Below are 15,000 nucleotides of genomic sequence, written 5' to 3' on the forward strand. Positions count from 1 at the left end.
TATTCGATGATTTGTTATATTTAACCTCATAAAATCGGATATATGGGAATGGGTAGGCCTATATTTTAATTCAGGGATATTCATTTGTTTTGATAACGCGTCAGAATGAAAGGGCTGTCAATCGGGGGGGTGTCATTGTTTTAGAGGCACTTTCTATAAATATAGGAGAAAATATAGCGCTTTGTTAAGATGTTTGGGTAGATTTATTTAATTCTCTGCCATCTTGATGCGGCGCTGGCTTGCCAATTGTTTTGAATTGCGCGCTTAAACTGTTACCAACCGCAGGTGAAATAAACTCCACCCTCTTGTGCATGTTATCTCTTTCCGAGATTGTTGGTGGGAATATTGCTTTTAAAACCCAAGTATGTATATTTCGTGTGTTATTTTGATATTTCTATGCTCATCAAGGACTGTTATGATTTGTACTTTATAAACAGACATTTCCACATGTCTGGCATCACTGAAAAGGGCCTCCCTGCCTTGGAAAGCGTCTTAAGCAGGGAACGGTACAGCGCTTGGCAAGAATTTTTGCCAAGCGCTCCCCTGCTTAAAACGCTTTTAGTCTCCAGATTTTGATAAACCTTTTACCCTCCAGGTAGATGCTAGTGACGTGGCTGCAGGATCAGTTTTGCTGCAGGAAGGAAAAGACGGAGTTCTGCACCCGGTCTGTTAATCGTCTGCGAAGTTCAAGCCGCACCAAACTCACTATAGCACGATAGAAAAGGAAGCTGCCACTCTTCTCATGGCTCTTGAAAAGTTCGATGTGTACTTGAGCTGCACGCCATACGAGATTGAAGTCTTTAGTGATCATAACCAACTTCAGTTTGTTATGAGAATGAAAAACAAAAACCAACGTTGGACAAGCTGGTACTTAGCGTTGCGACCTTACAATCTGGTGGTAAAGCACATAAAAGGTCGTAATAATATAATAGCGGATAGTTTCTCTAGACCAGGTTAGTGTGTATAAAATCCGATGGGTTTATCTTTGCGGTGAGGGTGTTATATAGTCCCAACTTATACGGAACTATACTTTACTAAAACAGGAAAGTTATCCATGTTGATACATTTAACGAAGTATTCCCGACTTGGCTGTTTCCCGTTTTCTAGCGATCAGCTGATTTTGACAGTTCCGGGTTATGGGCAGTGACTGCGCGGCGGTGACGAGGTAAAGAGCTCTCTTCGGGTACATGCTTATAGGGCACTTCTAGGGTTATTTACGTTGTGTATATATGTCTTAGAGGTATGTTTTGTTCGCACATGCATCCAAATAAGAAATTGTTATATAGTAAAATGAGCCGATCGTAAAGATAATGATGTTTGTTCCGCGAGACGGCTGCTCCGGCAATATGAAGAATGGATTTGTTAATGTCTTAATTACACATTGATTGTTACATTCATCTTCCACATTTTTTCTATTTATAACAAACGTTTGTTATTGGTAATTGTTTGTGATGAAGCTCGTAGTTATTGGAAGTGATAAATGAACTTGAGATTTACGAAGGAAATTGCTCCAAAAGCAAAGAGAAATGATAACAAATGATGAGCATATTGAACAACAATGCAAATGATTATTGAACAATGACTAATACATACTCCTAAATATAACAACATGCACATATGTATGTTTATATGTATGCATGCGTGTGTATAATATATATATATATATATATATATATATATATATATATATATATATATGTATATATATATATGTGTGTGTGTGTGTGTGTGTGTGTGTGTGTGTATGTGTGTGTGTGTGTGTGTGTGTGTGTGTGTGTGTGTGTGTGTGTGTGTGTGTATGTGTGCGTGTGCGTGTGTGTGTGTGTGCATGTTTGTATAGTATATATATATATATATATATATATATATATATATATATATATATGTGTGTGTGTGTGTGTGTGTGTGTGTGTGTGTGTGTATCACAACATTTATATATATACACATATATATCACAATATATATATACATATATATACATACATATATATGTATGTACGTACGTGCATGCACTGTATATAGGTATATATTTGCCTACACATCGTATTTGGATTTTCAGATCTTAAACTGACGCCAGTAAGTGTGCAATGCCTGGATAGGATCGCGCCTCCTAAATCCGTTAGCACACTGATATGAAGAGGGAAATACTGTTCATCCATTGTTCTTTGTATTTCGTGTACAAGAGGAAAAAGCATTGGTTGTAGAAATTTCTTTATTTGATAAATATACAATATTTACTATAAATAAACATCTATGTTGAGAAGCGTATAACACTCCTGAGATCTCTCGAAAGTATATGGAATCGAAACTGAAACTTATATACAAGAACATTTTGACTATCAAACCGAACTTCGATACCTGGTTGAAATTTGCTGTGAAGAAATGGAAAGCTGAAACGCAAGGTTGTGGATCTCTTTTGTTAAATTTAGGAAGGCTGGACAGTTGAACAACCACGCAGTTATCTTGAGTTCAATTCATGGTATTGAGGTAGGACTCGGAAGGTAAACATGACTTTTCGTGAAAACCAGGGACTTCGAAATACCAGCGGGGGCGCCTGACTGGAAGAGAGGACTCGGAGGGCTAAAATCTCAAGAAAAAGCAAGAAAGAGATTTGAAGATTTAGTTGGGAGAGACTTTGAGGCTTTGGAAGACGTCCATAAGCTGGCCGGAGGTCGAGGGGCAGCGGGGGAAGAGCTGGTCGCAGTCGCCGCCGTCACGACCGAGGTTGAGGGCCACCTTGTACGCGTCGATGCCGTCGAATTCGTCCTTGGCAATCGCGACAGGCTTCTCGTTTTCTTTGCTGGAAGCAGGAGAGAGATTTTGAAAGTGTTTCTGTGTAGGAATTTGTGTTTTATGGAAATTGGGTTTCAATATTCTATGTACCATGAGGATCCAAGTCTTAGGTTTTGTAGGAGTAACAGGCTCTAATAGTTAGAAATGATGACAGAGAAGACCTTTGCAGAGTTAGGCCTTTGAATATTCTACGTACGGTAGTAGAGAGAAAAAAACATGAGAAAATGTAAGCAATGAAACCTTTCGTGATACAAATCGAAGACTTGATACTCTGATACTTTAATAATAAGAAGCACTGGTGGCAGGGATATTAGTAGCTAATTACCTTGAAGAGAACTCGATAATTTATATCTAAAGAAGGTGTAAACCTTGTAAACGTAATACCAAGAAATTGCACAGCCCGTTAATGAAGGATGCAAAGTTCAGAATCCCAATACGGAACAAACAAACACAGACACATAAACACATACACGAACTACCGAACCACCGAATTACCTCAGAACGCCGAAGAGGTTCCTGGCGTGGCCGCTGAGGGATGACAGGGGCTTGGTGCCGATCTTGCAGGTTAGCCGGAGACTGCAGCTGTTCGAATCCTTGTCCAAAGCCATCTTGAACAGCTTCGTCACCAGGGGATCCAACTCATTTTCTGGCTCTGCCTGACGACGTCGACGGAAGAATCCTGGGATAAAGCCTTGGTTCCTGGATAGAGAAAGGATGAGAGAGAGAGAGGATAGGAGGTTAACGGGTGGAGTACAAAGGAGAGTCTTCTGATTCAGTGATGGCGTTGTTGTGGGTGGTTGATGGGATGAATATAGTTTTTCAAAATTTTAATCATTGTAAGTAATATTAATAGATAAGACAATACTATTTTGAATACTAAAAGAGTACCAATGATTCAGAAAATGGTAACGACGATTCAATTGCAGATCCTTCCATTTTTCAGGTTCTCGTTCATAAAAAGAATGTTGCCGTATCTGTTTACTAATAACTTTGAATGCCTGTCCAAATTTACTGATGACATTCCTCTTAATAAACCTACAAGGATAATGACCGATCAACAAGTAATCAATTCATAAGCATCGATATTACAAAATCACTGTCATTGTTTACATTAACTTTTGAATTAAGTTACGTCACGCACTAAACTCTAATCACAAAGACGCATTGAGCCCGCAGGACCAAAGCCACTCGCGACCAAAGCCACTCACCCGAACTGGCTCTGCTGCGGCCTGCGGTTGTTGGTCGACTTCTGGCCGAAGTGGTACCCCAGACCGGCAGCGAGGGCCACCGCCCCCAGGGTGAACAGGGCCTGGTTGTTGACCTGGACGGACTGGGGCTTCGCGTCGCACCCCAGCTGGACCACGAGGACAAGCCCGGTCAACACGGCTAGTTGGCTCTTTCGCATCTGTAAGGGAGGAGATCAGAAATGTAGTGACTGATTGATTGAGCTGTGAAAATCACACTTAGCGCCAAAAAAACAGGGTCCATGTGCCTCCGACGGAAATGGAAGCAGTCTCAGCCGGGGAGAATGGGCGGGAACGGAGGGGGGCGGGGGAGGGGTTAGGAAGTAGTGGGTTTTATATCGGACTCATTTTAAGAGTGATATTTTTTTCGTATTTGGATCATTACTTTCTCTTCTTTTTAATTCTCCAATGCCGGTAAAATATTGAGTCTTCTAAATATAAATAATAGAATGGAATGAAAACGAAAGCCGATATTTTAACATATATGACTGAAGCAAATATTAGAATAATGAAAAAGTTCGAAAAAAATTGAGCACAAGGACATCAATCTTGAAGGAAAAGATTTTTCCTTCTGTCAATAATTCTCAAAGCTGTTCCCAACAAGCTGCAGGTCGCTTACTCCAACAGTCCAAGGGATCACAACTATAAAAGCGGGAAAGTTATCCCTGCATCAATATGCATCCCCCGTCTTTCCAAAGCAATCTTTACATTCACGGTCCCTCACAAATCACCGCACTAGCATGACAACCAGTCTACAAGTTAGTATTTAGAAATCAAAAAATAAAAATATATATATATATTTGTATTTTGCGGCAAACACGTGACCTCAGTGAGAAGTGGTAAAATTGCCCGATTGTCGGATTCTCTACGATAGCGACACGCGACAACTCATCTTCGTTCGTGGCAGAAGTAAACACCATTTCAACCGTGCATGGTCTATGGCGCTGGTTCACGCTACTCTCCCGCGTCCCCAAGAAGGTGAAGGTTAGCTGTATTGCTATTGCGTAACCGGATCATGGTTGAATTCACGATAGCAGATAGATTTTTATTACTCCCTGTCTTTTATATGCTATGAAGAATAATTTTCTAAAAAAATAACAGGCGGATCTGTTAGTACTCAGCTATAATTGATTTATGTAGACTAAATCATCGGATGGTTCAGTCTGATAAGTGTCATTAATTCCAGAAGGAACATGCAGAAAGTTATTACATAACCAAGGATTCTCTAGCCTACACATTTTACTTTTTAATCACTACTTTCCCTACAATGCTTGATGCACAATGATTTCTCAATTGAGCAGATAAGCCTAATTTTCTGCGTCAGAAACGAATATCATTGAACAATTTCCCTCTGGTTTTCGATGAAGCAATCCCGCTAAGAGGCAGGAAGGGAGACAATAAATGTAAGCAGGTACTGCTGGAAGAAATGGAATAGGCAAAGGCAGACGAAATAGAGAAAGCTGGAGTCCATAAAATCGTTCATAATATATCTGTGTATCAGTCCCGGCGTATCTATCTGTAATATACGTTATATATATATATATATATATATATATATATATATATATATATACATACACATATATGTATATATACACGTGTGTGTGTGCACAGACACACACACACACACACACACACACACACACACACACACACACACACACACATATATATATATATATATATATATATATATATATATTGTATGTGACAAAGACCAACTTTCGCAACAGCGAATTCCCCCAAGGGATCTAGCACAGACTCCTTAACCGCCCCGTCATCTGCAGCAACCCCTCTGCACGTTCCGTATTGCGAATGTTCTTATTGGGCCATCCGCTCTTTCGGCTCCCGAGTAACTGTAATAAATGACGACGACGGCGATGAACGGAACTGAGGAGTGGGCGACTTACGGCCTGGTTCAATAAGGATGAAGGACCCGTCCGTTGTGATGGCACTGTAATCTTCATCGCCACTGGTCTAATGGGTGGAATCCGTAGTATCTAATTGCTTTGTGTTATGAATGGTAAGATTTACAACTGCGATGACGCAATTCTATATCGTTAAATGTGTTATGATTATGATGAACACTGAAATTAAATCATTTATGCTTTCTGTATTTGTGCATCGCATTGCACTTTTCTTTTCTCCTTACAAACATTATTAACGTTTTAGTATTTAGTAATAAAAGTAAGGAATATCACGCAATACATTATTAGTAACATATATATCATTCAGAAGCTTACAAAGCAGTCATAGGCAGTCTATCGAAACGCACAAGCATCCACTATTCTGAAATCATCGATAAAAATGTAAAATATATATATACATATATGCATATATATACAACTGTGTGACCTCTTTCCTCTTCTCTCTTTTCCCCTTCCCTTGTCGTCCTCCCCTTTCCCATTTCACAATTTCCATTTTATTCCCATTTTCTCCTTTCTTCGCCCCTCCCACCCCCTCCATCGCCCTTCCTCTTTCTCCTTTCCTCCACACACACCCCTCACCCCTTTCTCCCTTTCCCCTCATATATTTTTTACATTATCCGTTTTACCACGAGCAACGACTGGCTGACTTTGACTGACTGACTGACTGACTGACTGGCCTTGAAAGCGCACAACCTACTGGTTATGTGAATGTCATCGGCCAAGGTATCAGAGGGGGGGAGGGGGGAGGGGAAACAGGGAAGGGAAGGAAAAATGAGTGAGAGGTAGGTGTGTATTTTTGCTGGTATGTATGTGTATGTGCGTGTGTCATTGTATTTGAGTATTTGTATGTGTGTGGGGGTGATTGTGTGTATGTATATTTGTAGATTTTCGTCCATGTACACGTGTAAGAGAGATGCCGTAGGCCTACTAACCGTGAAAAACACAATACGATATGAATGAGACCCCTTAAAAAAAATCCACTGCTACCGTTTCACCCGAACACTCCTGAAACAGACCAGCAAGGCATGACAGTCACACACATAAATCCATATTAATTTTGCATCACCCGCCTTGCGACATCCAGCGTTATCACCCACCTCCCTCAGTCACAGCCGTTGCTCCTGCTCTGTCACTGTGACCGACGAGCTTAAACAAGGTCTCATTGTCGTCAATTTCCTTTCCCGCCTTTTTTTCACTTTCCTTTTCTCTCCCCTTCTCTTGCTTTTTATCTTGAACCTCCTATATCTTTCTGTTCCTGCCTCTCTTCCCCCATTTTTTATCTTTTCCCTTTCAGTTCTAGTCTTCATTTCTCTCTTTCCCTCCCACACATCCCACCGCTGTCTCATTCTCTTTCCCTCCTTATTCCTCCCTTTCTATCTCTCCTCCCTTCATTCATTTTTCCCTTCTCTTTTCCCTTCCCTTCCCTTCGCCCCACGTTCCGTAATTACGATTGAAACCAGAAAATAATACCACTAATAATAATAAAAATAATAAATAATTTCGTTTCCCGCCACGGTAAAGTTTATTGCACCGCGAGAGGCGCTGCGGTCGGCCGTGGAAGCAATGTTGTCGAAACAGAACTAATGATCAAGAAAGAAACAGTATTTTCCTTGTGATCACATACGTCACAATGCCGACTTGATTTTTTGAGGGCGGGGCATTGATTTACGTTTGTTTTGAATGGGTTTGTTTGGCGGTTTGCGAAAGGGGAACCTTTTTTTGCGGGCGATGTTTGGTGACTGAACTACTTGGCAAGGTCTTTGGTGAGGCAAGTCTTTCTTTACTAGCTGGCTAATCAAACATTACGTAAATAACACTGGAGAATGTAATATAAAGACACATGCTCGCACACATACACACACACACACACACACACACACACACACACACACACACACACACACACACACACACACACACACACACATACACACATACACACACACATAATATATACATATATATGTATATATATATATATATATATATATATATATATATATGTATGTGTGTGTTTGTGTGTGTGTGTGTGTGTGTGTGTGATTATGTGTGTGTGTGTGTGTGTGTGTGTATGTATATATATATATATATATATATATATATATGTATATATATATATATATATATAATATATAATATATATATATATGTATGTGTGTGTGTGTGTGTGTGTGTGTTTACACACACACACATGTGTATATATATACATATATATATATATATATATATATATATATATATATATATATATTTATATATATATGTATATATATATGTATATATATATATGTATGCATGTACGTATACATGTTTATATAGATGTATATGTATATGAGTATTTGTATATGTGTATATATATATATATATATATATATATATATATATATATATATATATATATATATATATATACGGGTGTGCGTGTTTATATGAATATATATATATATATATATATATATATATATATATATATATATATATATATATACATATGTATATATATACATATATATATATATATATATACATATGTATATATATACGTATATATATATATATATATATATATATATATATATATATATATATATGTTTATGTATACACATACACATGTTTGTGTGTTATCATTATGGTAAGCCATAAAAAGAGCCGCACAGAAAGCTTATCCTACTAAAGGTGTCAGCGCAGGTCAAAACACAGCTTAAAGAGATAAGATAGAAAATCATCAGCCATTTACATACCAGAAACATATGATCTGATCTTTTAAACTTATCAAGAGTCGGAGAAGTTACAACCTTTGAAAGTAATCTATCACAAAGCCTACTAATGGCAATGAGAAAAAAAATATAGACGATTGACTTGCATCAAATGTCACTGAATTGAGGGTCATAAAACTTCTAGTAACTCTTGCAGGTTGATAAAAATCAGGTAAAAAAAACTCACAGAGGTGATATGAATTATCGGTTACAATCTTGTATAAGACTGAAAGAGCCCCAATAACCCTGCGATGTCCAATGTCCAAATCTAAGTCAGACAAGAGAAAATGAATAGAATCAAAAGAACGATCACGGTCTTAAGTGCAGCTCTGCAGATGATAACCCCACTGGAGAACGATACTCACAATGCGGCATAATGGAAGAAAAGAAGCATCTAAGAGTAATGTCATCTCCATAAATCTTCTTACATTTCTTGTATAATGCCCAACTTTGATGAAACAACCCGTGTCATATTCCTAATTTGCAATTTAAATGTGGGTGTGTGCGTGTGAGTGTTTGTATTAACTGAATTATTTATGCGTTCGCTTTTGTTTACGACAGGTACACCGTAAACGAATTCAATTATCATTCATTTCCATAACATTAAGCGGAAATAAATAGATAATATATAAAACCCTTACAGCTGATTCCTTAAAACAAAAACAATACTGCACACTTAAACTGCACCCTCAAAAATATCACAAACAGCTACCGTACCAAACACGAGAACATTCCCGAGAAAAGAAAAGGAAAAACACTCGCTCATCTTTCAAAACCTGAACGCATTCCCGCCTGTTTACACGACTGCGCTCCTACCTTGTCCGAGACTGGGGAAGCACAGGGTATCTAGTCAAACACAGTACTGACCTCTGTCATCCAACGCATCGTATATATATCTCGACCCGAGTGAAAGTTTCTTCACCCTTGAGACTGAGCGATGGAGGGGGGGAGAGGGGGGTGCTTTGGACTGTGGTGTGGGGGGTTGGAAGGAGGGTGTGGTGGGGGATGGGAGGAGGGCAGGAGGGGGATGGGAGGAGGGTGGAAGTAGCGTAGCGTAGGGAAACACCTTCGATTTTTTTTCTCTCTTAATTTCCGCTTCTGTTGTAAGGTTATTAGGCACGATAATTCGCACATATTTAATTCAACAGATTTTTCCCCTTGAAAATGAATAAATAGATAAATAGCTGACCGATTTCGACCTTACTTCCAGGGGAAAAAGGAAAAAAAAGAACTTGTCGTCAGACCTTGGAATTGGGAAGTACTTACAACACGGAAATACAATACAAGTCACCTAAGGGCTGATCTGCTGCCTTCCTGATAAACCTCAGGGTATTTCTCACTACCTAAGGGGTGGGGGTGGGGGGGTAATGGGGGGATGAACGGGGAAGTAATGTACCCATATCTACAGGGATATTCACCATCTCTCAATCACGGTCAGAATTTTGCAGTTATTCGGGTGAAATCTGAAATTGCTTTGATGTGGAAATTTATAGTGGGATTATTGATCTTTTATTTATTTTTAGAAGTCCATGATGGTGTCCTTGCAATTTAAGGATACTCATACTCACAAAAAGAAATGATGGACTCAAATCTAAACGCATATAACATTATCGAATCAATAAGTGTGCAAAAAAATAGATAATGGATGTTGATATCAGCGATACGCAAGACAGACAACGAGCCTATTGTGAACATGGCATCGCACATTGATAGAACCGACACGAAACTTTCCCTTTTCATCCGAGCAGCGTAGGCGAGCTCGCGGAAGTGCGGACGCGAATCACGACCAAGGTTAAAAGCTTGTTTCATGAATCTTCACTTTACTATATATGAAAAAAAATAATGCGACGTTTTCTCGTACTTTTCAGATAAATTTTGCATGTATTTCACGTTTGGGCAACGATGCAGTCCTTCCGGTTTCCTGTATACGCTCGTAATTTCTAAAGATGTCTGTGTGTAGAGGTGGGGGGGGGGAGAGGGAGAAGGGGAAAAAAAAAGCGCAGCGCAACTCTCGGTAGGCCTAGCCAAAGGAAAACACAATCGGGAAGTAATTAGCATCCTATATGGAGATGAGAAAGGTCAGTGAGGCGAGAGAGGGAGGTTATTAACCCCGGACAGAGTCAATGAGTTTGGGCGACGATTGTAGAGAGGCTTAGTAACACGTAGCTGTAGGAGACTCGGGAGGAAATTTATAAATGAAAAGGCCAAGGCTAATATCTTGGGAAAGGTCACAGCAAGACATGAGGCCAGACTGCGTGCCGAGTCTCTGGTAAACTACGATGCAGTTTAGGGTAAGATGATACGGAGGAATTTAGAATATTTACGAAAAAAAATAAACATTAATGTTCATGAAGAAATACTGATATATGCTAATGACAACAACAGCCGAAAAAGAAAAATTCATCACAGCATAACTGTTTTTTTAATCTAATAACACAGCGGAAAGCGAGAATTACTTCCTTGAAAAAGAAAAAAATGGAAATGCAAACAATACGTCTGTGAAATGATTTACGAGCATCGAAATCCTACTGACATTTCCATTACGCACGCTGATATTGCGGAATTCAAAAGTGAATTTACCGTGATTAGACGAGAGCATTTCTTATCCTCAGCTTCCTGCAGTCCTCAGTCCCCGACCTTCACAGCTTAGCAAATAAGGGAGGCGAGACGTAGAGTAATTTCTCTCTCTCTCCCTCTCTGTCCGTCAGTCTGTCTTTCTCTCTCTCTCTCTCTCTCTCTCTCTCTCTCTCTCTCTCTCTCTCTCTCTCTCTCTCTCTCTCTCTCTCTCTCTCTCTCTCTCTTTCTCTCTTTCTCTCTCTTTCATAAACACACTGAAAAACACACACTCACATACGCTTAAACACACATACACTCTCTCCCTCTCTCTCTCTCTCTGTTCCTCTTTGTCTCTCTCTCTCTCACTGTCCGTCTCTCTCTCTCTCTCTCACTGTCCGTCTGTCTCTCTCTCTCTGTCCGTCTGTCTCTCTCTCCTTCTCTCTCTGTCTCTGCCTCTCTCTCCTTCTCACTCTATCTCTGTCTCTCTTTATCCGTCTCTCTCTGGCCTCTGCTCCTCCCCCCCCTCCCTCTCTCTCTGTCCATCTATCTCACTGTCTCTCTCTCTCTCTCTCTGTCCGTTTATCTCACTGTCTCTCTCTCTCTCGCTCTCTCTGCCCGTCTGTCCCTCTCTCTCTCTCTGTCCGTTTATCTCTCTCTGTACCTCTCTCTCTCACCCTCCCTCCCTCACTATCCGTCTGTCTCTCTTTGTCTCGGTCTCTCTCTCTCTGTCCGTCTCTCTCTCTTTCTCTCTCTCTCTGTCCATCTCACTGTCTCTCTCTCGCTCTCTATCCGTCTCTCTCTCTGCCCGTCTGTCCCTCTCTCTCTCTCTGTCTGTTTATCTCTCTCTGTACCTCTCTCTCTCTACCCCCCCTCTCTCTCTGTCCGTCTCTCTCTGTTTCTGTACGTCTCTCTCTCTCTCTCTCTCTCTCTCTCTCTCTCTCTCTCTCTCTCTCTCTCTCTCTCTCTCTCTCTCTCTCTCTCTCTCTCTCTCTCTCTCCGTATTTCTGCTTACCTGAGAGCGAGCGAGAGATAGCTACCTAGTAAGACAGATAACTAGAGAGAGAGAGAGAGTAATTCACCAATGCTTTTATTTCCTCGTGTATTCTGCGAGGATTGCCAGATTGGCGGACAAAACTCACGGTCGCCATCAACTTTTTCGCTTCCAATTTCGGAATGACTCTTTATAAAATGTTTCACAAAAGGATCAATTTGGATACCCGCAAAAAATGTCCCTGTGCATTATTTTTTAAGTTAAGGATTGCCATGGCCGTGGAGATCAAAGTCAAGACCAGATCATGGCCAATATTCCCAGATTTGAAAGAGAAAATGGCCATAGACGACATCACAGGGACCATCTATATAAAAGCAATACAATTTGAGTAATCAAATACAAATATCTTAATTCAATTTTAAAACACCTTGGAAGATAAAAGTAGGCAACAAGTGCAGACTTTGAATTATCCCGGAAATGAATTATCCTAGTTTAGTTTCCCATATACAGACGGTTAATGGTGTTGTGCTCGAATATACTCGAAATCAATCTCCCTCTCTCCCTCCCTCACTGTGTGTGTGTGTGTGTGTGTGTGTGTATTTCTGTTTTCCCGAGAGCGAGCGAGAGTTAGCTAGCTTGTAGCGTAAATGAAGAGATAGACAAATAGAAAGACAGAGTGGGTGAGTGAGAGATAGATGGATAGATAGATAGATTGAGAGAGAGAGAGAGAGAGAGAGAGAAGCCAAGATGCTGTAACTAAACCCACAGGCTGCACTGTATCTAATTCAGTTCTTGGGTGTCCCATAATTTTCTTGACGGAATGGAGGCAAGTTCCATCAGATTATTATAAGAAATAATTGGATCTTATGGAAGAATTCTGTCTAAAGTTCTGTGACTGATTAATGATGTCAACAGAGGTATCAAACACACGAGGGTAACGCAGGTCAATGCTAGTGAATTTGACCCTTACGATATTAACCCTAATGTTTTCTCTATTACTGAGAGACAAAATAATTTAGCCAGATTTGTCGGGACCTTTAGTGTAAAAACTCAGCAAACACACGGTTTGTGAACAGATTACAAAGAATAGATAAAATAAAGATACATAAATATAGCCAAACTGTATGCCTTTTACTTTATAAAAAAAAAAAAAAAAAAACATCCCCAAAACTAAAATTTCAAGAATCAAAGAGAAAAATCATTAAAGGCAGACAGCCTCCAGACTATCGACCAGAAAACCATACCCCTTGTTCAGTGAAAGTGTTCAAAGAAAAACGAAGGATTAGCTGAAGTTCACACCATATGGGTCGCTAAAAAAAGGTAAATAAGTAGAAAAGGCAAGTTAAACGCCATCCCTGCTTCATCAAATAACGACCTTTCAACCACCAAGGATGATTGATTGCGACTGGCAGTGATGGAGAATGGTTTCCCCCCCCTTTTTTTTTTCCCCCCCCTTTTTTCCCCCTTTTTTTTTTTGGGGGGGGAAAAAAAATTTAAAAATTAAATTTTTTAAAAGGGTGGGTGGTGGGGGTTTTTGGAAAAAGGGGGAAAAAAAGGGGAAAAAAAAAAAAAAAAAAGGGGGGGGAAAAAAAAAGGGGGGGAAAAAAAAAAGGAAAAAAGAAAAAAAAAGGGGGGGGAAAAAAAGGTTTTAAAAAACCCCCCGGCGGGTTTTTAAAACGGGGTTTTCCCCCAAATTTTAAAGGGGGGGGGGCCCCTTAATTATTAAAAAATTTTTTTTAAAAAACCTTTTTTTTTGGATTTTTTTAAAAAAAAAAAACCCCCGGGGGAAAAAACAATTAAAAATTTTAAAAAAAATTTAAAAAATTTTTTTTAAAAAAAATTTAAAATTTTTAAATTTAAAAAATTTAAAAAAAATTTTAAAAAAAAAAAAAAAAAAAAAAAAAAACAACCGCCCCCCCTTTTTCAAAAAAAAACCCCCCTTTTTTTAAAATTTCAAAGAAAAAAAAAGGCAAAACCCCCAAACCCCAAAAAAAAATTTTGGGGAAACCCCCCGGGAAAAAAATAAGCCCCCCCGGGGTAAAAAAAAGGGGGAAAGGGTTCCCCCCCTTTTTTTTAAAAAAAAAAAAATTTTTTTTTTTTGGGGTTTTTTTTAAAATTTTTTTTTTTTTGGGAAAAAAATTTTTTTTTTTTTAAAAGGTTTTTTTTTAAAAAAAAAAAAAAATTTTTTTGAAAAAAAAACCCCAAAAAAAAAATGAAAAAAAAAGGGAAAAAAAAAGGAAGGCCCCTTTAAAAAAAATTTTTTTTAAAAAAATTTTTAAACCCCCCTTTTTTCCCCCGGGGGGCCCCTTTTTTTTTTAAAAAACCCCGGGGTTTTAAAAAAGGGGGGGGGTTTTGGGGTTTTGTCAAAGGGGGGAAAAAAAAAAAAAAAGGGGGGGAAAAAGGGGAAAAGGGTTTTTCAAAATTTAAAAAGGGGGTTTTTTGGGGGGTTTTTTTTTTAAATTTAAAACCCTTTTAAAGGGGGGGTTTTTTTGGGTTTTTTTGGGGGTTTTTTAAAAAAAAAGGAAATTTTTTAAAAAAAAGGGGGAAAATGGGTTTTTTTTGGGGAAGAAAAAAAAATTTTTAAATTTAAAAAGGGCCATCCCCCCCCCCCCGGGTTTTAAAAAAAACCCAAACTTTTAAAAACCCCCAACCCATTTTTTTTTTCCCCCCCCCTTTTTAAAAAAAAAAATTTAAAAAAAAAATTTTTAAAAAACAAAAAAAACCCCAAAAA

At 38.9% G+C, this 15,000-nt stretch overlaps 1 protein-coding gene across 2 annotated transcripts; it reads right to left on the reverse strand.

The window, feature by feature from the left end:
* Positions 1-2,198: 2,198 nt before the first annotated feature.
* On the reverse strand, positions 2,199-9,587 carry LOC113803821 (uncharacterized). 2 transcript variants are annotated; one of them, XM_027354643.2, is made up of 4 exons: positions 9,539-9,587; positions 4,002-4,198; positions 3,289-3,492; positions 2,199-2,800 (listed from the first exon to the last, which is right to left on the reverse strand). In XM_027354643.2, exons 2-4 carry the CDS (start codon positions 4,196-4,198, stop codon positions 2,620-2,622), a joined length of 582 nt encoding a protein of 193 aa, XP_027210444.2. In that variant the 5' UTR covers positions 9,539-9,587; the 3' UTR covers positions 2,199-2,619. The 2 variants fall into 2 exon arrangements, with proteins under 2 accessions (XP_027210444.2, XP_069999095.1); XM_070142994.1 differs by lacking the exon at positions 9,539-9,587 and adding an exon at positions 7,063-7,127.
* Positions 9,588-15,000: the final 5,413 nt, after the last annotated feature.

Source organism: Penaeus vannamei, chromosome 30 (genome assembly GCF_042767895.1).
Source record: "Penaeus vannamei isolate JL-2024 chromosome 30, ASM4276789v1, whole genome shotgun sequence".
Taxonomy (NCBI): domain Eukaryota; kingdom Metazoa; phylum Arthropoda; class Malacostraca; order Decapoda; family Penaeidae; genus Penaeus; species Penaeus vannamei.

Coding starts and splice junctions, on each gene's coding strand:
- LOC113803821 (XM_027354643.2), bottom strand. CDS start 4,198: ATGCGAAAGAGCCAACTAGCCGTGTTGACCGGGCTTGTCCTCGTGGTC. Junction 3,493..4,001: donor CCGCAGCAGAGCCAGTTCGG/GTGAGTGGCTTT, acceptor TTCTCTATCCAG/GAACCAAGGCTTTATCCCAG. Junction 2,801..3,288: donor AACCTCTTCGGCGTTCTGAG/GTAATTCGGTGG, acceptor TCCTGCTTCCAG/CAAAGAAAACGAGAAGCCTG.